General features: G+C 43.1%; 1 protein-coding gene across 2 annotated transcripts; it reads right to left on the bottom strand.

Moving 5' to 3' along the window:
* On the bottom strand, positions 1-27,022 carry LOC111965650 (sodium/hydrogen exchanger 6). 2 transcript variants are annotated; one of them, XM_023989823.3, is made up of 16 exons: positions 26,603-27,022; positions 25,749-25,948; positions 24,954-25,031; positions 24,764-24,840; positions 24,251-24,363; positions 23,862-23,967; positions 21,521-21,662; positions 20,985-21,090; positions 20,788-20,876; positions 20,553-20,666; positions 20,139-20,250; positions 7,268-7,421; positions 7,050-7,080; positions 6,838-6,923; positions 3,766-3,871; positions 1-3,504 (listed from the first exon to the last, which is right to left on the bottom strand). In XM_023989823.3, the coding sequence occupies exons 1-16, from the start codon at positions 26,883-26,885 to the stop codon at positions 3,226-3,228; spliced, it is 2,076 nt and encodes a 691-aa protein (XP_023845591.1). In that variant the 5' UTR covers positions 26,886-27,022; the 3' UTR covers positions 1-3,225. The 2 variants fall into 2 exon arrangements, with proteins under 2 accessions (XP_023845591.1, XP_070300282.1); XM_070444181.1 differs by having other exon boundaries at positions 20,985-21,085; positions 21,516-21,662; positions 26,603-27,021.
* Between the last annotated feature and the right edge of the window lie 365 nt (positions 27,023-27,387).

The raw sequence follows: 27,387 nt of genomic DNA, 5'->3' as shown, positions 1-27,387 counted from the left end.
GAGGGGTTTAATCCAAAGCACAGGATTCTGTTTATTGAACATTTTGCACGCAACTTGGAACAGGTGAGGAATATTTACAGAGATGTAAACAGTCAGTACCTGCAACACTGAGGGAGCACAGTGTGGCACACACACGCATTACAGCAGACACACACACACACACGCATTACAGCAGACATACACACACGCTTAGGTGTAGACGACATGCGCACACACACACACAGCGAAGTAGCAGTATAAACACAGATTGGACAGTCTGAAAACACAGAGTACAACAAGCCCCTTTGGTCAGCTACTTCAGACTAGTGTCAACAAGTTAATTACAAGTTACCATTGACAGTTCAAATTAAAAAAATGGAACACATACTGTAAGAACAGTACTGGCAAATATAAGTAGACCTACAAGGGGCTTTTTTGACCTACAACATTAGATCTGTCAGTGGTAGACTGGTACACACTCCTGATTTTTGACCTTTTTGTTGTTGTGAAGACAGTCAATGGCATGGAAAAGGAATGAGGCAATGAGGCCAATCTTGTTTCTCTTGGTAACATAGATCATAATAACCTGTACATAAATGGATCATATTTCACTGTATTCCTTTTCATTTCATTATAAACCCAACATGTAATTCAAAGCCAGTTAAAAGCAGCTCAAAAGTATGACAAATGTCACATGCAAGACAATCGAAGCAGAATGAAACAAACGATTCTCAAAAGACAAGTGCAAATGCTGCAACATCCTCAATGCTTTCGCCTTATTTCCCTTCTTCATCAAGATTTTTTTTTTTTTTTTTTAAATAGGAGGGAAACAAACAGAAAATAGAGGGGAAAAAATAATTAACTGCACGTTGCGGTGTCAAGAGGCATGCCTGATAAAAACGAAGAGAGAAGACACGTGCCGTCAGAGGTTCCTGCACAGCAGGAGGTAACACTGAGGGGAAGACCAAGGCATGTCTAGTAAACGGCCTCCCTCTCCTCTTCCTTCCTTCCCTCCTTCCCTTTACCTTCCCCTCCCTTTGACTCTCCTCCACCCCAGGTGCAAAGTTAATAGCTTGGACTATAGGAAAAATGTACACTATTCATCTCTACCTCTCTTTCCTCAGCTCCTACCCTGCCTCATTCTCTCTCCTACTCCCTCCCTCGTCTGTAGTGTTGTCTGGCACAGTGCCTGATTCCATCCATATCAACAGTGCGTTGCCAAGCAGGTGCCCTGTCAACAGTTCCTGCTGCACTACATTAACAGCCACCGCTGATCCCAGAACAGTCACAAGGGTAGAGCACATGAAGCCAAGCAGCTCAGAGGAGTTACTCACTCTGATCGCAGACCAGTCACAGGGCAGAGCCCATATAGACAAGAAGCTTAGAAGAGCTACTCAGAGGCCAGGCATCAGCTATAAATCAGGCCAAACCCCATACAATATACAGCGAGGTATATAGGATACATTAGACTAGTGTTATTTTACACAAAAAGATTCGCACAAATTCCTTTTGTACAACCATTCTGTTTTCTTCTCGAAATATCTATTCGGAATCATTTAATCCGAAATGTTACCCCAACTTGCCTATTCAAATTGTGAGTGATTTCTACATACTATCCGAGACATCACAACGTCATACAGTATCAGGGACAACGTAGCCAATAGACCAGTAACTCAGGCCAGTTAACAGTTGAACTGCGGTCCAGTACATACAGTAGCAGCCCATCAATCTTTTGACATGGACATTCCCATAAACAATCCCAAATGAAGCAAATTCAATCTGAAATAGAATTGGATAAGAAGTGATGAATAGATTAAACATTGTTGATCCACAAAATGTCAATTCCAGACAAATTTGACAAAAACAAAGCAAATTTGATCCTTGATCAAGAGCTACTGTAGCATGTTCCCTGTATACTACTTCAACGCAGTGAATAACCAGATAGATCTTAGCCAGTAGGAAGCAAGAGCTTAGCACAGATAGAAAGTCCACAGTAGGTTTGATAATAGTAACATTGCAGTCCCTAATATCAAATATTCACCATGTTACACACACAGTATAGTATAATTACAGTGACAATTAGTTATGTAGCTAAAGTACTTCTAGTATGTTGCAAAATACATACAAAGTATTTTGAGGCTGTCTGCACTCTTTTCATAAAATGTCAATGCAGGGGAAATGGCACTAGCTTTCACCGTACGGGAGATTTGGATCTGGTATTCAAAACGACAGCCCTTCTTTCTGCATCTGTGGTGAGTGACATCAGCTTCTAAAATAAGGTGTCAAACCCTCCCAAAGTCACAGTCTAAGGTCGTTGTGGGAAGTCCAAGACGTGCGCCAGGTTACACTGTTAGCCTGGTTAAACCAGACTGAACTCTGTCCTTCCATTGTCATTCAACCAGGCTTTAACATTGTAACAGTCCACAGCCCAACGGCTCAAAACGCAGACAGCCTGTCACCCATAGAAAACGTCGCCACCCTGTGGACGGAGGAGTGTATTACTTCTAAAAGGGAAAATAAACTACAGTGGTCACTGAGGCACTTGATTGTAACCGTATTCACATAGCAACAAAATGCAACGCAGAGCCATTAAATCAAGTCAGCATGCCTTGGATCGCACAGAGAAGGCAGTAACATTCAGGATCAGACCCAAAAACAAGGCTACAAACTCAGTCAGCCCCGCAACCTTCTCACTCCCCACGCATAGAAAAAGGATGCACAATTTAGCATGCACAGTTAGCATGTCACCGTTATTATACACCTTGTGATACAGAGACAAACTAGCTGTTGTACTGTGACCTCCACATAGAATAATGCATGCGCATAGACTCGTATTGAGTCCTCTATAACGCTACTGTGACAAGATTGCCACGTGATTTCAGTGTGGTCCTATTAGAAGACAAACTGAGAAAAGCTATCGGTTTAACCAAATCAAAAGAAAACATGAATAAATACTTTATATTACAGTGATGGCGACAGGAGTAAAAATTAGCAAACAAGAATGAGGTAGAGACATGGATTAGCCACTTGAGAAACTCAAAAGAGGAACGAGAGTGAGGGAGAGTGAGAAAGAGATGATGAGCGGTATGAGAGAAAAGGAAAGAGAGAAAGACAGTCAGAGAAAGACAGACTGGCACAGTCAGAGAGACAGACAGAGAGAGACCAGTCTCTTGCTGATCTTAGTTGATCTAATTCCTGCGGGGAGCAGGACGTAGAGTGAATTGGTCATCTGGCCTCTCTTTCGCCTCACATCCGCATGCGGTGTCGTGGGTCGGCGAGCGGGGGCTCGGAGTCGTCCATGGGCAGGACCAGGCGGGTGCCCCTCATCACCAGCTCGTTGTCACCGTACGTCAGCTCGCGGTCCAGGTCGTCAGCGGAGATGACGGCGGAGGTGGTGCCCGCGGGCCCGGCGCTGGTGTGGGCGCCGCTGGCGTCCGTGCTCACCGTGATGTCACCGTAGGTCAGGCTGATGTCCCCGTCCGTCAGGATGAGGTCCGAATCGTCGTCCTTCAGCTGGCACTCGTTCTGGTGGCAGGAAAGAGAGAAAGGAACATTTAAGAATATGTCACCACCAGTTCTAACTGATCAAACACTCCTATTATAACTGAACTAATTCTTTAGCTTTTATGAAACAGGCAACTCTTCATTCGAGTACATTCATTGATACGTGATCCATTGTGATACTCATTAAGACAAAGAAGAAAACACGACATGTCATCGCTATTACCATAATCCCCCTAACAGGGTCACAGGGTCAATAGGAACACATGGTTTGTGGCGACTGACCTCGTAGGCCTGTGGGCTGGTGAGGCATCTGGCCAATGGTCCACAGCAGGCAGGCATGGTGACAGTGAGAGGAGGGCCGCTGTGGGTCAGGATGGGCTTCAGGTAGCTGGAGGGGTTATAGTCAAGGCCTCAACTGTGTCACAGAGAATCAAAACAAACTGCTCAAATACGTAATGGAGATTTACTATAGGTGAACCATACTCCTCTTCCTCAATACACCAGCCTCCACTGCTGTAGGCTAGTATGTTATTGCAGTAATTGCGCACACATACTGTATACAGTGCATTTGGAAAGTATTCAGACTCCTTTACTTTTTCCACATTGTTACATTACAGCACTACCCTAAAATTGATTGAATTGTTTCCCCCCCTAATCAATCCACAAATAACACCGCATAATGGGGGTCAAAATAATACCCCATACCAGTCAAAAGTTGACACACCTACTCATTCAAAAGTTTTTATTTTTACTATTTTCTACATTGTATAATAATAGTGAATACATCACCCAAAAAATTAAATTGTGTTAAACAAATCAAAATAGATTTTATATTTGAGATTCTTCAAAGTAGCCACCCTTTGCCTTGATGACAGCTTTGCACACTCTTGGCATTCTCTCAACCAGCTTTATGAGGTAGTCACCTGGAATGCATTTCAATTAACAGGTGTGCCTTGTGTTGTGACATGGTAGGGGTGGTATACAGAAGATAGGGCTATTTGGTAAAAGACCAAGTCCATATTATGGCAAGAACAGCTCAAATAACCAAAGAGAAACGACAGTCCATCATTACTTTAAGACATGAAGGTCAGTCAATCAGGGAAAATGTCAAGAACTTTGAAAGTTTCTTCCAAGTGTAGCCGCAAAAACCATCAAGTGCTATGAAACTAGCTCTCATGAGGACTACCAAAGGAAAGGAAGACCCAGATCTACCTCTGCTGCAGAGGATAMGTTCATAAGAGTTACCAGCCTCAGAAATAGACAATTAACTGCACCTCAGATTGCAGCCCAAATAAATGCTTCACAGAATTCAAGTAACAGACACATCTCAACATCAACTGCTCAAAGGAGACTGCGTGAATCAGGCCTTCATGGTCAAATTGCTGCAAAGAAACCACTACTAAAGGACACCAATAAGAAATAGAGACCTGCTTTGGCCAAGAAACACGAGCAATGGAAATTAGACCGATGAGTCCAAATTCGAGATTTTGCGGTCCAATCGCTGTGTCTCTGTGACGCAGAGTAGGTGAAGCAATGATCTCTGCATGTGGGATTCTCACCTTTTCCAAATAGCCCTATCTTCTGTATACCACCCCTGCTTTGTCACAACACAAGGCACACCTGTTAATTGAAATGCATTCCAGGTGACTACCTCATGAAGCTGGTTTAGAGAATGCCAAGAGTGTGCAAAGCTGTCATGAAGAAAACAGGGTGGCTAATATAAAATATATTTTGCTGTTTATATATTTTGCTGCTATTTCATAGTTTGTAGAATAATAGAGAAGACATCAATGTAGAAAATATAAAAAATAAAGAAAAACCCTTGAACGAGTAGGTGTGTCAACTTTTGACTGGTACTGTAAGTATTCAGCCCCTTTACTCAGTACTTTGTTGAAGCACCTTTGGCAGTGATTACAGCCTTGAGTATGACACTACAAGCTTGGCACACCTGTATTTTGGGAGTTTCTCCCATTCTTCTCTGCAGATCCTCTCAAGCTCTGTCAGGTTGGATGGGGAGCGTCGCTGCACAGCCATTTTCAGGTCTCTCCAGAGATGTTCGATCGGGTTCTAGTCCGGGCCACTCAAGAACATTCAGAGACTTGTTTCGAAGCCACTCCTGCATTGTCTTGGCTGTGTGCTTAGGGCCATTGTCCTGTTGGAAGATGAACCTTCACCCCAGTCTGGGGTCCTAAGTGCCCTGGAGCAGGGTTTCATCAAGGATGTCGCTGTACTTTGCTCCATTCATCTTTCCCTCGATCCTGACTAGTCTCCCAGTCCCTGCCACTGAAAAACATCCCCACAGCATGCTGCTGCCACCACGCTTCACCATAGGGATGGTGCCAGGTTTCCAGATGTGACGCTTGGCATTCAGGTCAACGAGTTCAATCTTGGTTTCATCAGAACAGAGAATCTTATTTGTCATGGTCCTTTAGGTGTCTTTTGGCAAACTCCAAGCAGGCGTTGATGTGCCTTTTACTGAGGAGTGGCTTCCGTCTGGCCACTTTACCGCTGTCCTTCTGGAAAGTTCTCCCATCTCCACAGAGATACTCTGGAACTCTGTCAGAGTGACCATCGGGTCCTTGGTCACCTCCCTGACCAAGGCCCTTCTCCCCCGATTGCTCAGTTTGGCCAGGCAGCCAGCTCTAGGAAGAGTCTTGGTGGTTCTAAACTTCTTCCATGTAATAATTATGGAGGCCACTGTGTACTTGGGGACCTTCAATGCTGCAGAAATGTTTTGGTACCCTTCCCCAGATCTGTGCCTTGACACAATCCTGTCTCAGAGCTCTATGGACAATTCCTTCGACCTCATGGATTGGTTTTGCTCTGACATGCACTGTCAACTGTGGGACCTTATATAGACAGGTGTGTGTCTTTCAAAGCATGTCCAATCAATTGGATTTAACACATGTGGACTCCAGTCAAGTTGTAGAAACATCAAGGATGATCAATGGAAACAGGATGCACCTGAGCTCAATTTTGAGTATCATAGCAAAGGGTTTGAATACTTATGTAAATAAGGTATCTGTTTTTTTATTTTTAGTACATTTGCAAACATTTCTAAAAACCTGTTTCACTTTATCATTATGGGGTATTTTGTGTAGATTGAGGGATTTTTATTTATTTAACACATTTTAGAAAAGGCTGTAACGTAACAAAATGTGGAAAAAGTTAAGGGGTCTGAATACTTTCCGAATGCACTGTATCCATGATCATTTTGGTTATGCAGGACAAATCATGGTTTTATACTCACGCATTAATTTACTGGATAGAGAACAAAAATGCTTTCTCTGTGAAATGAATCTGTCACTGGAGTGCCATCTGCTGTGTGCTGATGGGAGTGACACCAAAGGATACTTGTGGTCAAAGTTGTACCAGATCCTGAAGAGCCAGGCGCTCTCGTGTTTGGTGCTCCGCCGCTCTGATCCCTCTGTAATGCTCATCTGAGGAGACAGAGTCACAGAAAAGACAGATACAGAGATCCACTCAAAACAACAGCACTACATTAAAATCAGATGATTACAGCATTCAAGTCAAATAACTCCCATTTTCATAGGCTTAATACTCACTGAGTTATCTGCGTCCGAATCTACACCCACACTGTTAGAAATGCAGAAACACATAAATGAGTCTACCAGATCAGTGTTCACAGACGATCATACTGAAACTGGACAGACAACTCTACGTGCTAAACATCAAAACAACAAAAGGTTCAGTTTGAAGGCAAAAAAAAAGACATACACCAACAACCCCAAACTTTGACTTTCGACCCCCACGGTGGACCTACCGTATGTGCTGGCAGGAAAGCATCTGGGTGGTTCCGCCTCCACAGACCCATACAGTGAAGAAGACGATGAGGAGGGTGGTTGTGAACATCATCTGACGGGCGTAGGTAGCCGTGTCCCGGATGGAAAGGGCAAAGGTCATCGCCCCACGCAACCCTAGGGAGGACAAGGAGGGGTTATTTAAGCAATAAGGCACGAGAGGGTGTGGTATATGGCCAATATACCACGGCTATGTGCTGTTCTTAAGCGTGACGCAACGCGGAGTGCCTGGACACAGTCTTTAGCCGCGGTATATTGGCCATATACCACAAACCCCAGAGGTTCCTTATTGCTATCATAAGAGCGGTAATAAGATTTTTTTTGTCATACCCGTGTTATACGGTCCGATATACCACGGCTGTCAGCTGATGGGTATGGATTTCTGAACTTTAAATGTTATTAATCATTAGAGAGACCTGAGGGGCGCCATAGCTGAGGGGCTACACCAAAGGTTAATGGTTATCTGTAGGGGGAAGGTATATTGTGGGTGCAAATATGCTGGAATGTACTGAGTATGGAAAACGATCACGTGGCAGGCATTGATAAGGGGAGAGAGCCATGGATTTGTGATGAAGGGGGTCGAGATCAGGTCACGTTAAGGGAGAAGGAAAAAAGTTTATTGCCCATATCACTTAGTTTGCCTAGCAATAAAGATAATGTTTAGCGAGGAGGAGACTCCGCCCAAAGTGGGGTACAAATACCACCACTATTGTAAACATGTTTTTATCGTTTCAGCTGTTCGATCCTTTGGGAAGAATAAAACTTGTTTTAAGCTTTCAGTGTCCGTCGAGTTCTTACTCTAATAATTAGAACCTAACAGTTGGCGTTGTCGGCAGGATTCACCACGATTTACAGTCAAACCAGAGCGTCGGGATCAGTGGAGCAAGAGCTGGCAACAAACTAGGTAGGCACAGTTCCTACACCCGTTTCCACTCATTTTGACATCTTGGGGAGATGAGAATTGTAGGCTGAACAACTATAGGATACGGACCTAGAAAGCCTGAGTTTATTCAGTAGGCTCATTGTGTAACGACTGGTCGTAAATATATGGTGTAAGGTAGGTTCCATAGGGATAGGTCCCGAGTGGAGGTTTTCCTCTGCGAGATCCAGGTAAATACACTGCTCAAAAAAATAAAGGGAACACTTAAACAACACAATGTAACTCCAAGTCAATCACACTTCAGTGAAATCAAACTGTCCACTTAGGAAGCAACACTGATTGACAATAAAATTTCACATGCTGTTGTGCAAATGGAATAGACAACAGGTGGAAATTATAGGTAATTAGCAAGACACCCCAATAAAGGAGTGGTTCTGCAGGTGGTGACCACAGACCACTTCTCAGTTCCTATGCTTCCTGGCTGATGTTTTGGTCACTTTTGAATGCTGGCGGTGCTTTACTCTAGTGGTAGCATGAGACGGAGTCTACAACCCACACAAGTGGCTCAGGTAGTGCAGCTCATCAGGATGGCACATCAATGCGAGCTGTGGCAAAAGGTTTGCGTGTCTGTCAGCGTAGTGTCCAGAGCATGGGCGCTACCAGGGACAGGCCAGTACATCAGGAGACGTGGAGGAGGCCGTAGGAGGGCAACAACCCAGCAGCAGGACCGCTACCTCCGCCTTTGTGCAAGGAGGAGCAGGAGGAGCACTGCCAGAGCCCTGCAAAATGACCTCCAGCAGGCCACAAATGTGCATGGTCTGCTCAAACGGTCAGAAACAGACTCCATGAGGGTGGTATGAGGCCCCAACGTCCACAGGTGGGGGTTGTGCTTACAGCCCAACACCGGTGCAGGACGTTTGGCATTTGCCAGAGAACACCAAGATTGGCAAATTCGCCACTGGCGCCCTGTGTCTTCACAGATGAAATCAGGTTCACACTGAGCACATGTGACAGACGTGACAGAGTCTGGAGACGTCGTGGAGAACGTTCTGCTGCCTGCAACATCCTCCAGCATGACCGGTTTGGCGGTGGTCAGTCATGGTGTGGGGTGGCATTTCTTTGGGGGCCGCACAGCCTCCATGTGCTCGCCAGAGGTAGCCTGACTGCCATTAGGTACCGAGATGAGATCCTCAGACCCCTTGTGAGACCATATGCTGGTGGCGGTTGGCCCTGGTTCCTCCTAATGCAAGACAATGCTAGACCTCATGTGGCTGGAGTGTGTCAGCAGTTCCTGCAAGAGGAAGGCATTGATGCTATGGACTGGCCCGCCCGTTCCCAGACCTGAATCCAATTGAGCACATCTGGGACATCATGTCTCGCTCCATCCACCAACGCCACGTTGCACCACAGACTGTCCAGGAGTTGGCGGATGCTTTAGTCCAGGCTGGGAGGAGATCCCTCAGGAGACCATCCGCCACCTCATCAGGAGCATGCCCAGGCGTTGTAGGGAGGTCATACAGCACGTGGAGGCCACACCACACTACTGAGCCTCATTCTGACTTGTTTTAAGGACATTACATCAAAGTTGGATCAAGCCTGTAGTGTGGTTTTCCACTTTAATTTTGAGTGTGACTCCAAATCCAGACCTCCATGGGTTGATAAATTTGATTTCCATTGATCATTTTTGTGTGATTTTGTTGTCAGCACATTCAACTATGTAAAGAAAAAAGTATTTAATAAGAATATTTCATTCATTCAGATCTAGGATGTGTTATTTTAGTGTTCCCTTTATTTTTTTGAGCAGTGCATATGGTGTAGGGTTGGTTCTTTAGGTCCCAAGTGGAGGTTTTAGTATTGGTTCTAACACAAGGTATTAAGTGCCATGACCAATTAATAGGCACAAATACCAAACCATTCTCCGGGGAAGTGGGTAGCGCTACCTTGGAAAATAGTTAATAGAAGGTGTGTATTAGAGACGGGAGTGAAGAAATCTAAACACCCTGGACACCGTCGGGAGAGGTTTGGGAATAATAATTATTGATATGGCGACAGATGGCCTTCGATTCTCCCTGCAAAGCTGAGCTAGAGGATTTTAATAAAGCCATGGAGGCGCTGAAAGAAGCGCACCAGCATTCTACCAATTAGGCTTGAATATGGGAAAAATTGAGCAAACTGGATCAAATTGGGCAGCACTTCTCTGTTGACGGAAAATTCTAATCAAATGAAGAACTCAGAGGCTGTTGTGGTATGGCACAATGACAAATTGCAAGCTCAATATACAAGTGTTTTGATGTCAGCGTTTTAGAAGAGAAGAGTATAACCGATAAAAATGAAATTAGTAGATGCTCAGCCACAGAAAGACTGGGTACGGGAGTACATTTATAGAACTTGCACGTCGGCTTTGATGGCAGGTTTGAAGCCTGTGATCAAAACGGCAATTGCGGGGGTAGTGGATGAAAGAGCAGGATGCTTTAAAACTTCTTTGGGCTAGGGGGCGGTATTTTCACGTCTGGATGAAAAGCGTGCCCAAAGTAAACTGCCTGCTACTCAGGCCCAGAAGCTAGGATATCCATATTATTAGTAGATTTGGATAGAAAACACTCTGAAGTTTCTAAAACTGTTTGAATAATGTCTGTGTATAACAGAACTGATTTGGCAGGCGAAACCCCGAGCCCAATCCATCCAGGGGATTTCTTTTTTGAGGTCAATCTGTTTTCTATTGGTTTTCTATGGCAAGCCCGTTTTAATAGAAATATGCTTGCAGTTCCTATCGCTTCCACTAAATGTCAACAGTCTTTTGAAATTGGTTGATGTTTTTCCTTTGAGTAATGAAGAAGTAGCCATTTCCTATCTGGGTGGATAGCCAAGTGTACTGTTGTGGTTGGGGTGTGCAACCTGAAGCTCGCTCCACTTTCATTTTATCCGCTATTGAACGCAGTTTATCCCGTCTTAAATTTGATTGATTATTTACGTTAAAAAATACCTAAAGTTGGATTAGGACAGTTGTTTGAAATGTTTGGACAAAGTTTACAGGTAACTTATTAGATAATGTGTAGTCATGTCGGGCGAGTTGGAACCGGTGTTTTTCTGAATCAAACATGCCAAATAAATGAACATTTTGGAGATATAACGACAGAATTTATCGAACAAAAGGACCATTTGTGATGTTTATGGGACATATTGGAGTGCCAACAGAAGAAGCTCTTCAAAAGGTAAGGCATGAATTATATCTTTATTTCTGAGTTTTGTGTGGCGCCTGGCGGGTTGAAATATGATTGTCAGTACGATCGATAGTGGTTCATAGAGATTACATCTTACACAACTTTTTAATAGATGCCAGGGATCAAATATCATGGATTCCTTATGATGAGATATTGGCTAAATTTGCCAAAGGAAAAAGTATTTTGGGTTTAAGAATCTAGGCGAAATGCCAGAACGATGTATTCTAAAGATGTAACAAATAAAAATGATCTGGCCAAAACCTAGGGGGGGTTAATCTCATGAGACATTTTATGTCGCCTTATTCTGAAATAGATTTCTAGAATGGACGAAAGGGTGGAGGGGTCATGAGGAATTAGGAATTAGCATAGGGGTACCAAACCTAAAATGAAAATGGTGGTGCGGTGGTTATGGAGAATCATGGGGAAAAGAGACCAGTGAATCCTTAGACTCGGTGGCGAGAAATAAAAGATAAACGCTAGGGTGGATTAAAACAAACGTTTAATGATTGGAGTAAGGACAGTGGACTTACCATTATCATCTTTGGTTTATAATTAATAATTTGGGATTGCTGATTTTGAAAAATTTAAATGTTACCTTTATTTAAATAGGCAAGTCAGTTAAGAACAAATTTATATTTTCAATGACGGCCTAGGAACAGTGGGTTAACTGCCTTGTTCAGTGGCAGAACAACATATTTTTAGCTTGTCAGCTCAGGGATTCGATCTTGCAACCTTTCGGTTACTAGAAACCTGCCGCCCCGCTAAGATGTAGCATTGTGAATGCTAACGAAATGTATACTTTCTTTTCCAGAAGAGGGGGTTTCATTGTCTCTCGGAGGGGGTTTCATTGACTGTGGTCTTGGGGAGAGCAGTTAAGTATAAAAGTATCTGGAATAGGCCATAAACGGAGTTCACAGATAAGTAAGGCCTGTTCATGTGTGTTTTTGACCTACGGTTTACCACACACAATTTACTGGTTATGAATATGCGTTAGTGGTGTTAATACTGTGGGAATTATTTTGTGTGGGGTCTTTACAATTTGGTTTTAAATTGGGTATGCAGAATGATGGAAATGTTTTACATGTTTTAAAGGGTTTCTGAAGGACAGGGAAAGAAAGGGGAGAGGAAATATTTAATGGTGTTGGATGCCCTGTACCCTGACTTTCTGGTGAGGCCTGATCAATCTCACTAGAAATGATCAAAACAGGTGGGATTTAATTATAAAATGAATGAGAAACACCAGTCTCTATTCTATTTTACCATTACTTCATGAGATATCATTATTTCCTTATGGAGTTATCAAGAGTTGTAATTCTAAGTTGATGGGTTATTCAAATTTGTTTATTTTAGATTTAACACGATTTTGAATCACAATGTGAATCATGTGTTCAAAGGGGAAACTACCAGTTCCCCAGGGCTTCGGGTAAATACACAAATGTATTTTGTTTACTCTGCATATAGAAGGAAAAATATATGTTAATGAGGGTTGACAGTTACTCCAAATGGATTGTGATGTGTATTGCTGATTTCATGAAATGGATTGTGATATGTGAATTGCTGATTTAATTTCTTGACATTGTTTCGATACAACATTTCACAAGATCTGCTGGATGGTTGGGATTCTCCCATGGGTTATGGTGCTAACTCCCTGATCTGGTAACTCTTCCGAGAGGTCGCCAGTAAAATAAGGAAGTATGAACTAATTTTGAAAATGGTTTCAACAGTAACAGTATGTTGTTATGCTCTTTGACATTGGTCGTAGAGATAATGTTAATAAGGAAATTGGGAATGTAATAGTTGTCATATAGTCGACGCTTGTCTGGATTTCCTGAATCAGAAAGGAATTGAACTAAACTGTTGTTCTGATCTGTCCTCTCGAGGTTATCATGGAAGGTGACGTCAGATTGTGTCTTAATGCATGGTAGGAATAATGTGACCACAAACCGGCTGAAGAAAGAGCAACAAAGGCGTTCAATGGGACAGTGACTTTTAACACACCAATCTGAGTCCGAGCCATTAACCTGGGTACGGGCGGCAGGAGTGCGCCATGAGTCCTGAGACCGCGCATGTGGAGTGAGCGTGGAGAGAGATAACATACAAACTTCTCTCATGCTCCTGGTGTACTGGTGGGAGAAATGGACCAGACAGAATGGTGAGAGAATTGTGTACGTGGGAAAAACTGATTACTTTATATTGAAAAATCGGGACATTACCAAGGGCCATCAAATCTGACAGGCAAGAGTTACATACAGTTGAAGTAGGAAGTTTACATACACCTTACTCAAATAAATTTAAACTTAGTTTTTCACAATTCCCTGTCTTAAGTCAGTTAGGATCACCACTTTATTTTAAGAATGTGAAATGTCAGAATAATAGTAGAGAGAATTATTTATTTCAGCTTTTACTTCTTTCATCACATTCCCAGTGGTTCAGAAGTTTACATACACTCAATTAATATTTGGTAGCATTGCCTTTAAATTGTTTAACTTGGGTCAAACGTTTTGGGTAGCCTTCCACAAGCTTCCCACAATAAGTTGGGTGAATTTTGGCCCATTCCTCCTGACAGCGCTGATGTAACGGAGTCAGGTTTGTAGGCCTCCTTGCTCACACGCTTTTTCAGTTCTGCCCACAAATTGTCTAAAGGATTGAGGTCAGGGCTTTGTGATGGCCACTCCAATACCTTGACTTTGTTGTCCATAAGCCATTTTGCCACAACTTTGGAAGTATGCTTGGGGTCATTGTCCATTTGGAAGACCCATTTGCGTCCAAGCTTTAACTTCCTGACTGATGTCTTGAGATGTTGCTTCAATATATCCACGTACATTTCCATCTATTTTGTGAAGTGCACCAGTCCCTCCTGCAGCAAAGCACCCGCACAACATGATGCTGCCACCCCCGTGAGTCACGGTTGGGATGGTGTTCTTCGGCTTGCAAGCCTCCCCCCTTTTTCCTCCAAACATAACAATAGTCATTATGGCCAAACTATTATATTTTTGTTTCATCAGACCAGAGGACATTTCTCCAAAAAGTACAATCTTTGTCCCCATGTGCAGTTGCAAACTGTAGTCTGGATTTATTGCGGTTTTGGAGCAGTGGCTTCTTCTAGGCTGAGCGGCCTTTCAGGTTATGTTGATATAGGACTCGTTTTACTGTGGATATAGATACTTTTGTACCCGTTTCCTCCAGCATCTTCACAAGGTCCTTTGCCGTTGTTCTGGGATTGATTTGCACTTTTCGCACCAAAATACGTTCATCTCTAGGAGACAGAACGCGTCTCCTTCCTGAGCGGTATGATGGCAGCGTGGTCCCATGGTGTTTATACTTGCGTACTATTGTTTGTACAGATGAACGTGGTGCTTTCAGCCATTTGGAAATTGCTCCCAAGGATGAACCAGACTTGTGGAGGTCTACAATTTATTTTCTGAGGTCTGATTTCTTTAGATTTTCCCATGCCATGATGTCAAGCAAAGAGGCACTGAGTTTGAAGGTAGGCCTTGAAATACATCCACAGGTACACCTCCAATTGACTCAAATGATGTCAATTAGCCTATCAGAAGCTTCTAAAGCCATGACATCATTTTCTGGAATTTTCCAAGCTGTTTAAAGGCACAGTCAACTTAGTGTATGTAAACTTCTGACCCACTGAAATTGTGATACAGTGAATTATAAGTGAAATAATATGTCTGTAAACAATTGTTGGAAAAATGACTTGTGTCATGCACAAAGTAGATGTCCTAACTGACTTGCCAAAACTATAGTTTGTTAACAAGAAATTTGTGGAGTGGTTGAAAAACGAGTTTTAATGACTCCAACCTAAGTGTACGTAAACTTCTGCCTTCAACTGTATGTGTCGTTGGGAAGGAGGAAGTCCCGGGAGGAGGGGAGTGGTATTGAGGAAGGTCTACACACTGCGAACAATCTAGACTAAGAATGCAGTGAGATACCAATCTTTCATTACCATGCCACTCGCAACAGGAAAACAGGGACAAAGGGGGGGGTGGGGGGGGTGTTGTAATGAGAAGAGTTATTTCCGGCAATAAAAGGTCCCGCTTATAAACGTACATTCTAACCGTGATGTGTGCTAGGTTGAGAAGCTTGAATTCGAGTGATAGACTCAAAGTAAAGCACGGAGGACAGTCATTCTAAATTTGGGTTGGATAATTTATCAAATGTTTTAGTTATAATTCGGATACAGCGGGAGAGAATTGTTCTCAAACTGTGAGGGGTGGGTGCACTGCTCAAATGTATTATGCCTAGGGAGCCTCTAGAAACCTTATCTTTAAGTGTCCTCCGACAGGGAGGTTATTAGAAAACTCACTGGATGATAGCTTGGTTCAAACAGTACGTTTTTTATTTTATTACCATGTGATCAGAATTTTATGTTAAATCGCATTAATATATAGATTAGATTGCTTATATACGGTACAATTAATTGCATACAAGGCCCATAGTCTTGCATTAACACCCAAGGATGAAAATGAAGGAGACGGGCATGGAGACCAGCATCACATGGGCTTGGAACGTAACGGATGGATGGTTCTTTCCCCAGTTTTAGTCGCATCAAGGGTGGTGTGAAATTATTAAACATGTACTTTTTCCTCTTTCCTTTTCAAGTCAATACGTTTTTAGGTTTCGTGCAACATAAGTGTGATCATTGTTCCAGTAGGGACTGATGTACATTGACTAATTGATTTAAGAATGTTTTAGTATGTTTATAACTGTAGAAGTGCATTAGGGGTAGTGACTAGTGTGTTATGGTTTAGATGGAATGATATATGTGCAAATGTATCTGTAGCAGGAAGTGAGGTACACATGAGCTCTGTGTTTGAGACATAATGTTTACATAAAGCTGTTAACTTCTCTAGGGTAGGGGGCAGCATTTTCACGTTTGGATGAAAAGCATACCCAAATTCAACTGCCAGCTACTCATTCCCAGAAGATAAGATATGCATATTGTTAGTCAGATTGGATAGAAAACACTCTGAAGTTTCTAAAACGGTTTGAATCATGTCTGTGAGTATAACAGGACTATTTAGCAGGAGAAAACCCGAGGACAAACCATTCAGATTTTTTGTTGTTGTTCAGGTCACTCTCTTTCAATGAGTTTATTGGGAAACCAGATTTCTAAGCGACATGCTTGCAGTTCCTACGGCTTCCACTGGATGTCAACAGTCCTGAAATTGGTTGAGGTTATTCCTTTGTGTAATGAAGAAGTACGGCCACTTGAAAAAGTGTCACTTCATGTGTACTGTTTGACCAGAAAGCATGCTTGAGTTTGTTTTTGTCCTGTATTGAACACAGATAATCCCGTCTTCAATTGTATCGATTATTAACGTTAAAAAATACCTAAAGTGGTATTACAAAAGTAGTTTGACATTTTTTGGCAAAGTTTACAGGTAACCTTTGAGATATTTTGTCGTCACTTTGAGCAAGTTGGAACCTGTGTTTCTGGATCAAACGCGCCAAATAAATTGACATTTTGGATATATATCGACGTAATTAACGAACAAAAGGACCATTTGTGATGTTTATGGGACATATTGGAGTGCCAACAACAGAAGCTCGTCAAAGGTAAGGCATGAATTATATTTTTATTTCTGCTTTTTGTTACTTTTCTCTTTGGCTGGAAAAATGGCTGTCTTTTTCTGTGACTTGGCTCATACCTAACATAATCGTTTGGTGTGCTTTCGTCAAATAAACCTTTTTGAAATCGGACACTTTGGCTGGATTTACAACAAGTGTATCTTTAAAATGGTGTAAGTTTGAGGAATTTAAAATTATGGGATTTCTGTTGTTTTGAATTTGGCGCCCTGCAGTTTCACTGGCTGTTGACGAGGTGGGACGCCAAGTGAGATGGAATGTGACTGGGGTGGAGATCTGTGGGGCTCATAAATTAAGGTTGTGGTGATAGAGTGTTATCATCCCCAGACTATGTATATTGTTACACGAGATAGCTGTCCTCACTCTCCTGCGAGCTAACTGCGCACAATATAGGGACTACTATGAAGTTAAACTGAACGTTACACATACCCAGATCATGGTGCGACTAGCAGAGATAGTGTTGGCATTTCAGACACTATTGTCAACTTTCAAGAAACCTGTGACTCAAGAGGTTTTTTAGGTTGGATATCCTTCCAACTTCATTCATCTTTTCCCTATTCATAACAGCCAGCGAACACTTGACAGATTCCATGCAGTAGCTACTCACGGCAGTCGCTGTAGGGACAGTAATTAAAGGAGGCTATAGTAACAGCATGGAATTGGACTACGGCGCAAATGAGGGAGTTTGAGGTACGCGTCACGGGCAGTGTCAGTAGTAGCCGGGGTTATTTTAGTAGCATTGTTGGGATATCATTTTATGAGTACTCATGCCACATGGCTTGGTAACTGGGAGACCGATGGGAGTACCGGGGGCTGTTATACATGTCACAGATTAATGATCTGGGCTAAGGGGAGTCTGTGTTGTCAGGAAATGACCAATGCATTGCATTGTGTATATTCCCAGGTGGAAGCAGCACATGAGGAGCAGCAGATAACCGAGGGCACGAGCTGAATTCTGGAGATCAAGATACACCAGGCGGGAGTGTTGGGACAGCGTTGGTCTGTTCTACACGCAGTACTCCTTACAGCACCTGCAGCGGTAAAGCTCGTCATGTCTCTCCTCGGTGGGTTCACAGTTCTCACGTGAAGTGAGGTACAGCTGCATAATGGGCGAGCTTGAAGACGCCATGACAGAGGAAGCGGAGCTAATGAGAGAGAGAGAAAGACTAGATTCCACTGTAGACATACAGATGGTTTGGGTCTGGGAGCTACTTTAACCTCCATAGTTGGGTTTAGTTGCCTTTTTGGTTAATGCATCAGATGAAAGGATATATGTTGGGCTATTGTACTCTGGACAACATTCTGGAGGCATTCTCAAGAGTAGCGTTGATTAGGGCTATGCACTTGCCCATCAGGTGGCAAAGAAGGAGATGGGGAATAAAGTGAAAATGATATGGCTTGGGAACACCTCTCTGAGCCTGTGGCAGGAAAGGGGACGACTGGGTGAAAGCATGAGGAGGTTCTCTAGGGCCTTCATTTTTGTGGAATCCAGCAGGAAAGTATCCTGGGGGCATAGTGTCAGGCGAAGAGAGAGTGGGAATTGTCATGTTATCAGACTTTGGGTTTTCATGCATATATAATTATGCATAGCTTACCACACTGTGAATACTGTTATGTTTTGTGTTTCTTTTTGCTTTTCAAGTCTTATGCTATCACTCTCTTAGGAACCAGAAGGAGAAAGTTGAAATGGAAGAAGTCAACAGCTCCAGCGGACATGTTATTATCAGTGTTCTATGAGAAATGAGAGTGTGCTTGGTGTGATCATAGAACAGAGGCCATAAGTCTCTGAGTTTGTAAACCTCGCGGTGAATGTTAACCATGTTCATTTTTTTGTTTGTTCATGTTTTATTATCATTGTTTGTCCATTTATAAAGTGATTTCCAAGTTTATGTAATGTTGAACAGTATGATGTCAAATGTTCAAAAAGGGGGGACTGATGGGTTTGGATTTCTGAACTTTAAATGTTATTATTCATTAGTTATAATAGAGACCTGAGGGGTGCCATAGCCGAGGGGCCACACCAGAGGTTAATGGTTATCTGTAGGGGGAAGGTATATGGTGGGTGCAATTAAGCTTGGAATGTACTGAGTATGGAAACGATCACGTGGCAGGCATTGATAAGGGAAGAGAACCATAGATTAGAGATGAAGGGGGTCGAGGTCAGGTCACGTTAAGGGAGAAGGAAAGGTTTAGTGCCCGTATCACTTAGTTTCCTGCCTAGCAATAAAGACACAATGTTTAGTGAGAAGGAGGAAACTCTGCCCAAAGTGGGGTACAAATACCACCACTATTGTAAACATATTTTTGTCAATTCAGCCGTCCGATCCTTTGGGAAGAATACACTTGGTTTAAGCTTTCACAGTGTCCTTCAAGTTCTTACTCTAATATTTTAGAACCTAACACAGCCAATCAGCATTCAGGGCTCGAACCACCCAGTTCGTATGTGTGTGCACAAGCGACAAGCAGTGTGTGTCTCTCCACAAGTCATATCACCTAAAATAGCTTTTTGTAAGATAACGTCGCTGGTGTGGGAACTCTGTAAACAGTTTCAATAATCGTCATCACATGACAATCAGTTAGTACAGTTACATAGTGGTCAATGTAACAACACGTTCTGGTATGACTTGTTTTTTCTATATTTATAATAATAATAATAATGAATCAAACTGACTATCCTGGCGTTGCAAGTGCTTCTCTATCAACTGAGCTTCAGAAGACTAAGGATGTAAATGGCAGAACAGTGACTCCTAAAATCACTGGACACAAGAAATCAGACTCATAAATCAACATGGTTCAAAAAGTGGCAGGATATCCCAGTGGCAGGATATCACATTTCCCCAAAAATGTTTTAAAGTAATATTAAATACAAAAATTGTGGCAGATATTTCATCACTTAACCTAGAAACTGGACAGAAAGCGCTATATTATCATCACCTTTTCTCTTCAAGTAAATACAATGCTATTTAATCTAGTGATTAAAAAAGGAAAATGAAAAAATGGTGGTGCCAGATCTCCGCCTGGCCACATTCCAATCTTTATTTCCACTAATTAGTCTTTTGACAAATTAGAACAGCTCTTTTGACAATAATTGGGCAAATGWWCAGAATTGGGCTGCCTGTGTAAATGCAGTACCTGCAAACATCATCATGTGCTGGAAGTTGGAGCTGATCTTGTTCCTGCGTCCAAGGTTGAGCAGGAAGGATAGGGGGTAGATGTTGGCTGCTCTGCCCAGGAACACTGCCAGCTGGGAGTGATTGTTGTCAAGGAGAGGTCCATAGAGGGTAAAGAAACTAGCAATGTCCTGAAAACTTTTCAGTCTAGTGCCTTCCCAGCATTACAAACAAAATTCTGTACCTAGATGCCCAGTAATGCTACTTACTCTATTATGACTACAGTGGTTAAATAACAGTTAAATAATGCCCAGTTTGTCATTGCTTATGCCATTCCCACCCAGTCTTACAGTTTAACCCCTATACACTACTCTACTCTTAGACTAGGGTTGCGTGCTGTACTCCCATCATCTCATTGTATTATGAGTGAGGATACAAAAGCGCCCACGATGAAGGTGGGGTTGAAGATGTGGTTCTGGAAGGTGAACAGGGCCAGACCCATGTAGGAGAAGATGAAATTCTCTGCCAGGAAGTTCAGCAGCTCAAACAACTACAGGACAAGACAAAAACAACCTTTCAGGGACCATTTTGGAATGTCAATATTTAGCAGATGACATTGCTGTCCAGCGTAGCTCGCAGTAAATAAATGCAATGGTAAACGTGGTCCTCACCTGTTTGGTCCTGTCCTGTGATTCAGGGGACAGGTTGTTGAAGGTGTAATGAGCCTGAGTGATCCCGCAGAAAAGCACTGCCACCACACCTGCAGAAACAAACAACAACAACCAGACACACCATAAGAAAGTGGGTCATGAAAAAAATAACCTGTGGGGGGTGGGGCCATGACCGGTTCAGTAAGATGATTGGTTACCTGTGAAGCCACAGGCCTCTGCCATTAAGAAGGTGCTCCAGGACATGAGGAAGAAGAGAGCAGTCTCCAGTAGCTGGAAGTCCCTCAGCTTAGTGAACTTAGTGACGTGAGGATAACAGTCAAGGAGAAAATGCGTCATGAAAACGACCACACTACACAACTCACCAAACACTGAAAGAACAGCTTAGACTCCAGAGCATTGAGGTCAATATATAGCAACTAGCAAGTTGACAATACCAAGAGCACTTTTACATTTTAGCCATTTAGCAGATGCTCTTATCCAGAGCGATTAGTGCCAAGCTCAAGGGCACGTCGATAGATTATTTCCCTGGTCGGCTCGGGGATTCAAACCAGCGACCTTCCGGCTACTGGCCCAACACTCTTAACCGCTAGGCTAAGAATCTACTTCATCCATTGGAATACAAGAACAAAAGCATTTCCATCTGTTTGTAACCTTGCTGTTACTGTAATATACATTTTTGCATTTCTAGACCCTCAAATCACACAGAGGAAGTACTTAATTGACTAAAGGATATGAGCGCCGTCATGACCCCGGTGGCCACTCCCAGGGCGAAGGATCCACTGAAGACACCCAGGAACACCCCAAAGGACTTCAACATGGCCATCACCTCAAAGGTGTGACTGTTGTCCCCCTCCGGCTGGTACGACACGATGGACCTGGTACACACACACACACACACACACACACACACACACACACACAGTCAATCCCAGAAAAGGTGCAAAATAATAGAGTAGCTCAAGCGGCCTATGTGGATGGATGAAGTGTTACGAGGGTGGAAATGGAAATTAAATACCGGTATTTACTGCATCATTTCTGGGCATGAGAAATGAACGAACCATAGATCATTAGTACGGTTAGACCTAGAGAGCTGGTTAACAAAATGTCCTTCCATCCTGAAGAGGTTGAACGTCTTGAAAAGTCCCCAATGATATCAGAACTAAGGTATGGTGTACCAGGTATATCCCTACAGACCAGGGGAGGCCTTTATACAAATGACTCTGATGATCCTAATGACCCAAGAGCACTGTATAGTACTAGTACTAACATTTGCATGCCCGGTCTGTTTGAAGTGCAGATGACTCTCTTATGCAAATATATAGTGGCTCGCTGTGTCAATATCTACAATGACTATCGTAGTTTCACATGGAAAACTCATTAAGAAATTATACTACAGTATGCGCACATCAGTGGGGGCTGGTGGGAGCAGCTATAGGAGGATGGGCTCATTGTAACGGCTGGACTGGAATACATGGAACGGAATACGGTTTCCATGTCTGATACCGTTCCATTTATTCCACTCCAGCCGTTACAATGAGCCCGTCCTCCCACAGCTCCCCCTACCAGCCTCCACTGGTGCACATACTCGTGTATAGACATCTGCTAGTAAGTACGGTCCTGTGTATGAAGTGATACCATCCTCTGAGCAGCAATGTTCTACACTGGAGGGTTCTATGGGACTACTAGCTACCCAGTCTTAAGGTATCTCTCAGCACTGACTGTAGCAGAAATACATCAACAGCTTTCCATTCAAGTCAGACCAGAGGGACTATTGGGCATGGGTTTTTCAACTCGTAGCTTCGGGGAACCACTCGTGAAAGATTAGCTGAAGCTTGGAATTAGTGATTCTAGATAACATGGTTAAATCCAAATTGCAATAAATCCAACCTCATTACACAATTCTGGCTCATGCGGCAGCAAAAGAAATCTGTGTTAAACTTATCAAATAAGAGGGTTATCACTATTCCCTAAAAAAATTTAACAATTCTCTTACATAACATCATTACCAGGGCATACGTACATGGCTGAGAGAAAAGCAGTGAGTGAGAGAGCGGTTTGACCGAGAAGACAGAGAGAGGAAGGGCAAAGGGGTTAGAGCCGAGCAGCAGGACCATGCAAATTGGGGACGTAATGAACGCCTGTCACCCAAACAGCAAATCACCAGGATTCTACACCACAAGAACTGGCTTACATTTTKAATTGAGGACTCAAGAGTTGACCTAATGCATACCTCAAGATCCACAAAACGGATGCCATGAAATATAGGCTCAGCACGCTAGCTTTTTGGTTACGCAAACATCTGACACGCTTTTGATGTCGGCGTGAACTATCCGTTTAAGGGTTGTACTTGTGCTGCATAGCTGCTATCTGGGGTGTAACGGCTGGTCATTTGCCGTGCATGTTCTCACGATGCAAAAAGAAGCCACCGCAAAAGCACTCTGAGCTAGCACACCCGTTCAGGGGAGTGTCTCGCGTCGCCGCCACGCCCTCTACCCAATGATTGGCTGATTGATTGGCTCCAGGGGCGTGCTGCACCCCCGCGCTGAGCCGACCATAATACATTAGAATTCTGAAAATAATCAGAGTTCCCGGCAGAGGGAAGGTACTGGTTAGGGTTACCAAAGGGTCAATCTCACACATTCCACAGCATTAATAATAGTTATTGGTTTAGTACAACCAGGTCACACACTGGATAATCAATACCAAAAAACATTTGGTTGAGGGTGTGTTTGTGGGTGCGTGTCATGTGCTTGTGTGTGTGTGTGTGTGGTGTGGTGTGGGTGTGGTGTGTGTGTGTGTGTGTGTGTGTTGTGATGTGGAGTGTGTGTGTGTGTGTGTGTGTTGTGTTGTGATGTGACTGTGTTGTGTGGGAGAGAGACTAGGACAAACCTCCCCCTTATCCAGCCCAAAATATCTATAACAGTTCCAAAGCACAGCTGTTTGAAGATGAGGTTTGTCAGCCAAAGCTTCACAACAATGGATCACAAAGACAAATACCAAACTTCACAATGTGAGTGTGTCAAGGAGACCGACAGACGGTAGACAGGTGTGTCAGGTCAAGACGGAGGACTCACGAGGACAGCACCACGGCCACGGCGTCGTTGAGAACGCTCTCTCCAAACAGCAGAGCGTACAGATCCACGTCCACCTGCAGCTCGTTGAAGATGGCCAGCACCGTCACTGCAGGACAGGAGACAGTAAMGTAAAGGCTTCAGCTCGGCTGCATACTCCCTTAACAGGCCTTTGCTTGAAAAACTAGAAAAAAGCAGCAATAGTACTGTTTGTTCATTTTGAGACACCGTAGCCTCAAATAGTTTTTGCAGCTTGTGAATCAGGAAAAAAAAACTTTGGATAACAATATATGGACTAGGCTTATTACTGCTGAAGCAAGCGGTTGAACCATTACCGTGTGGTCCATTATTGAGTGTCCTAAAGAGGTGACTGAGATGAACAGGGTCTGTACCTGGGTCAGTTGCAGAGACAATGGCTCCAAACAACAGACAGTCTGTGAAGAAAAAGTCCCCGTTAAGCTGTCCCACCTGCTTCATCAGCGTGACACAGCCGTACATCAGCAACCTGCACAGAGGTAGAGATCATATTACCTCAGTTCAGCATTTCTCTGACAGGTCACACAAAGGACTAAAGGTGTATGAACACACAAAGATGTAACGCATACATAATACAGTATAGCTGGGTGTAAACTTGCAGGTTGGCATTTGTTGTCATGAATCTTGCCCTGGAGGCAGCTCCGCAGAGTGGTCACTAGCTGGCACAGCCACAAAGTCATAATATCAGATTTTAAACCTAAACCTAACCATACAGCTAACCCTAATGCCTAACCTTAAATGAAGATCAAAATGCAAATTTTTATTTGAATGAATTTTGACTTTGCAGCTGGCCCATCTAGCGGAAATCTTTCCGGTCAGCCTCCATGGCAAGATTCATGACAATAAAAGTCCAGCAGCTATAAACTCACCCAATGATGAAACATGATATGACTGTTCCCAGAAAGGCATAGGCCAGGATGGACCCCATGTTCCTGAAGAAGTGTCTCTGAGAGATAGAGTTACGTGAAGGATTAGGCCTAATTATTACCGACGAACAAATCAGCACTGTGATATTTTACTGTTGATTCAACTTTTAAACTAACCAACCACATGCCTTACCCTCTTCAGACTGTAGCCGGCATGGAAGATGATAGGGGGCAGGAGGATGTTGAAGAACACCTCAGGGTCAAAGGTCACCTGAGAAAAGAAGAAAAACTCAGAAGGGTTGTATTACATCACTGTACAGTACAGTGTCCCACTGACTATAATAAAATGTGATTTTTTGTTGTTGTTGTTATAACCCAATTATAAATGCACGTAACAATAACTAACTAGGGTCCAAAGTCCATTTTCATTTTCCATCATTGTTGTTACCTTAAGAAAACTCATGAGACCATAGGCCTACTGGTAAAAGCCACATAAGGGAGTACTCTGGGCAGTGCAAAAAAATCAATTGGTGGTACAGTAAGCAAAACAGGTTGGGAACCACTGTCACATAGCCACAGGAAGTATGGATGTTGGGGGTCCTGCAGCACCCTCTGAAAAATCCTAAGATTTATATTATTTGTTTACATTTTCACAAAAGTAGTTGCATTGAATAACAGTGCTCTGTAGGCTACCTCGGGACAAGACTGATGACCTATGTTATGCACCGAGTTAGACACAGTGTGCATGTGTCTGTGTATTAGACAGTGAGTACGTGTGGAAAATGCCTAGGGAACGATAGAAAGGAAATATGTAAAGGCAACCAATTTGTCTGAGTTGTACAAAGCCTCCCAAACAGCTGTTTAGATTTGGGRAAAAAACACGTTTAGACAATAACCACAACTTATGTGGAAGCAGCCACTTTTCTGGTCAGTCAAACCATAATTTCATGTTTCAAAATGAATAATGACCACGTGTTTGGGACTCTACCTTGCGAAGCATCTCGTTGTCTTGCACATCACTGATCTCAGAGGCGCTGATCTCGCCCTTCAGCGTGTACTCGTAGAACTTGCCGCTGACGTTGACGAGCAGTGTGGGTGGGCTGGCATTGACATGGCAACTGAGGGTGACGTTACTAATGTCACGGGGTACGTGGATACCATAGCGCAGGACCACCCCAACCAGCACGCCTGGAGGGAGAGCGAGGGAACAGAGTGAATGAACTTGGGTTAACAAATACCGAATTGCATCTATCAGTTGTCCTCTCTGCCCTTCATGCCGGAACAGCACCATGCGCAATGTACATAAATAACCAGCTAACATTCCATTGAAGAATGCAAGGTGACCTATGGGACTTCAGGAAGTGCATGAAGTGGTCAGAGCAACTAAAGAAAAATACTGCAAAGTAAGTTGAACCTTGTTGGGTGTGTGACATTGAACGGTATGGRTTTAGTACCTGCACACAGTAGCATAACTGATAAGGCATAAATATTATTCCAAACACCAACAACAGAGATCTAATTTAGAGATATGGCCATTGTAGGCCTCATTATTGCCGGAGCCTTGTGTTTTCTTGACAGCATCCCTATTTGAATGACAACAATGTTACCAGATTTCCAGTAAATGTCAATAAACATACTGTGCGTGACCTGTAGCTACATAAACAGTATGACGTAGCTTCTATGCAACCAAGAGACTTTTGACATTGTGTTGGACTAGTCAGAGACTATCGAAAGTCCAGCATTATGGCAGAAGTATCTTGGTTGCATCGAGGCTAAGTATGACGATAAGTAATGACGACATCATGCAGTCTCCTGACATGGAGGCCTCTCACCCATACTCACCATAGATCATAGCCAGTCCCGTTTCATGCAAAAACCTGAAACGACGGTGCTTGAATAACCATATGGTTAAAATCGTGAGGGTTAGGAGCATGATGAAAATCAGCAGGTCGGCACTGTCTTGTCTGTGGTTATCCTCAACCTTCCTCTCTGTTACCATGTTTTCCATGGCACTATCCTCTGCCCTGCAAACACAGATGCAGAACGACAAACAGGCTAGAACAGTCAGAGCTAACGTCTTCGACATCTTCCGAGTAGCGTTGACTCGGAATTTATTGTAACCCATTTTGACGATTCAATCTTCAAAGAAAGTACGTCGTCGTTATTCCAGGTTTCTAGAAAGATATTTCATGCAAGCTAGCTAAGCGGAGACAGCAACAGTAGATGGATGATTCCGGAAGGAAAAGTGATTGTTTTTATTTCAAAGTAAAAGTCCTTTTGGATATTGGTATGATAAAAAATGTGTTACCGTATTAACGACTAATGTGCCAAACTATATATAGATTTAGGAACGAACTCAATATGCTTTAAAACGACTAAAACCGCGTTAAGGTCCTGACGGAAACTCGGMAATTTTGACTTGCTTACTCGTTATAGATTCGTTAATTCGTAAAAATCCAAATAACTTCACAGATCTTCATTGTAAAGGGTTTAAACACTGTTTCCCATGCTTGTTCAATGAACCATAAACAATTAATGAACATGCACCTGTGGAACGGTTGTTAAGACACTAACAGCTTACAGACAGTAGGCAATTAAGGTCACAGTTATGAAAACTTAGGACACTA

The sequence above is a fragment of the Salvelinus sp. IW2-2015 genome, linkage group LG6.2 (genome assembly GCF_002910315.2).
Source record: "Salvelinus sp. IW2-2015 linkage group LG6.2, ASM291031v2, whole genome shotgun sequence".
Classification (NCBI taxonomy): Eukaryota; Metazoa; Chordata; class Actinopteri; order Salmoniformes; family Salmonidae; genus Salvelinus; species Salvelinus sp. IW2-2015.
The sequence above is the reverse complement of the archived record's forward strand: the minus strand, read 5'-3'. Positions and strand labels throughout refer to the sequence as shown.

Coding starts and splice junctions, on each gene's coding strand:
- LOC111965650 (XM_023989823.3), bottom strand. CDS start 26,885: ATGGGTTACAATAAATTCCGAGTCAACGCTACTCGGAAGATGTCGAAG. Junction 7,081..7,267: donor CTTTCCTGCCAGCACATACG/GTAGGTCCACCG, acceptor CATTTCTAACAG/TGTGGGTGTAGATTCGGACG. Junction 3,505..3,765: donor CCAGCCCACAGGCCTACGAG/GTCAGTCGCCAC, acceptor TCCTGCCACCAG/AACGAGTGCCAGCTGAAGGA.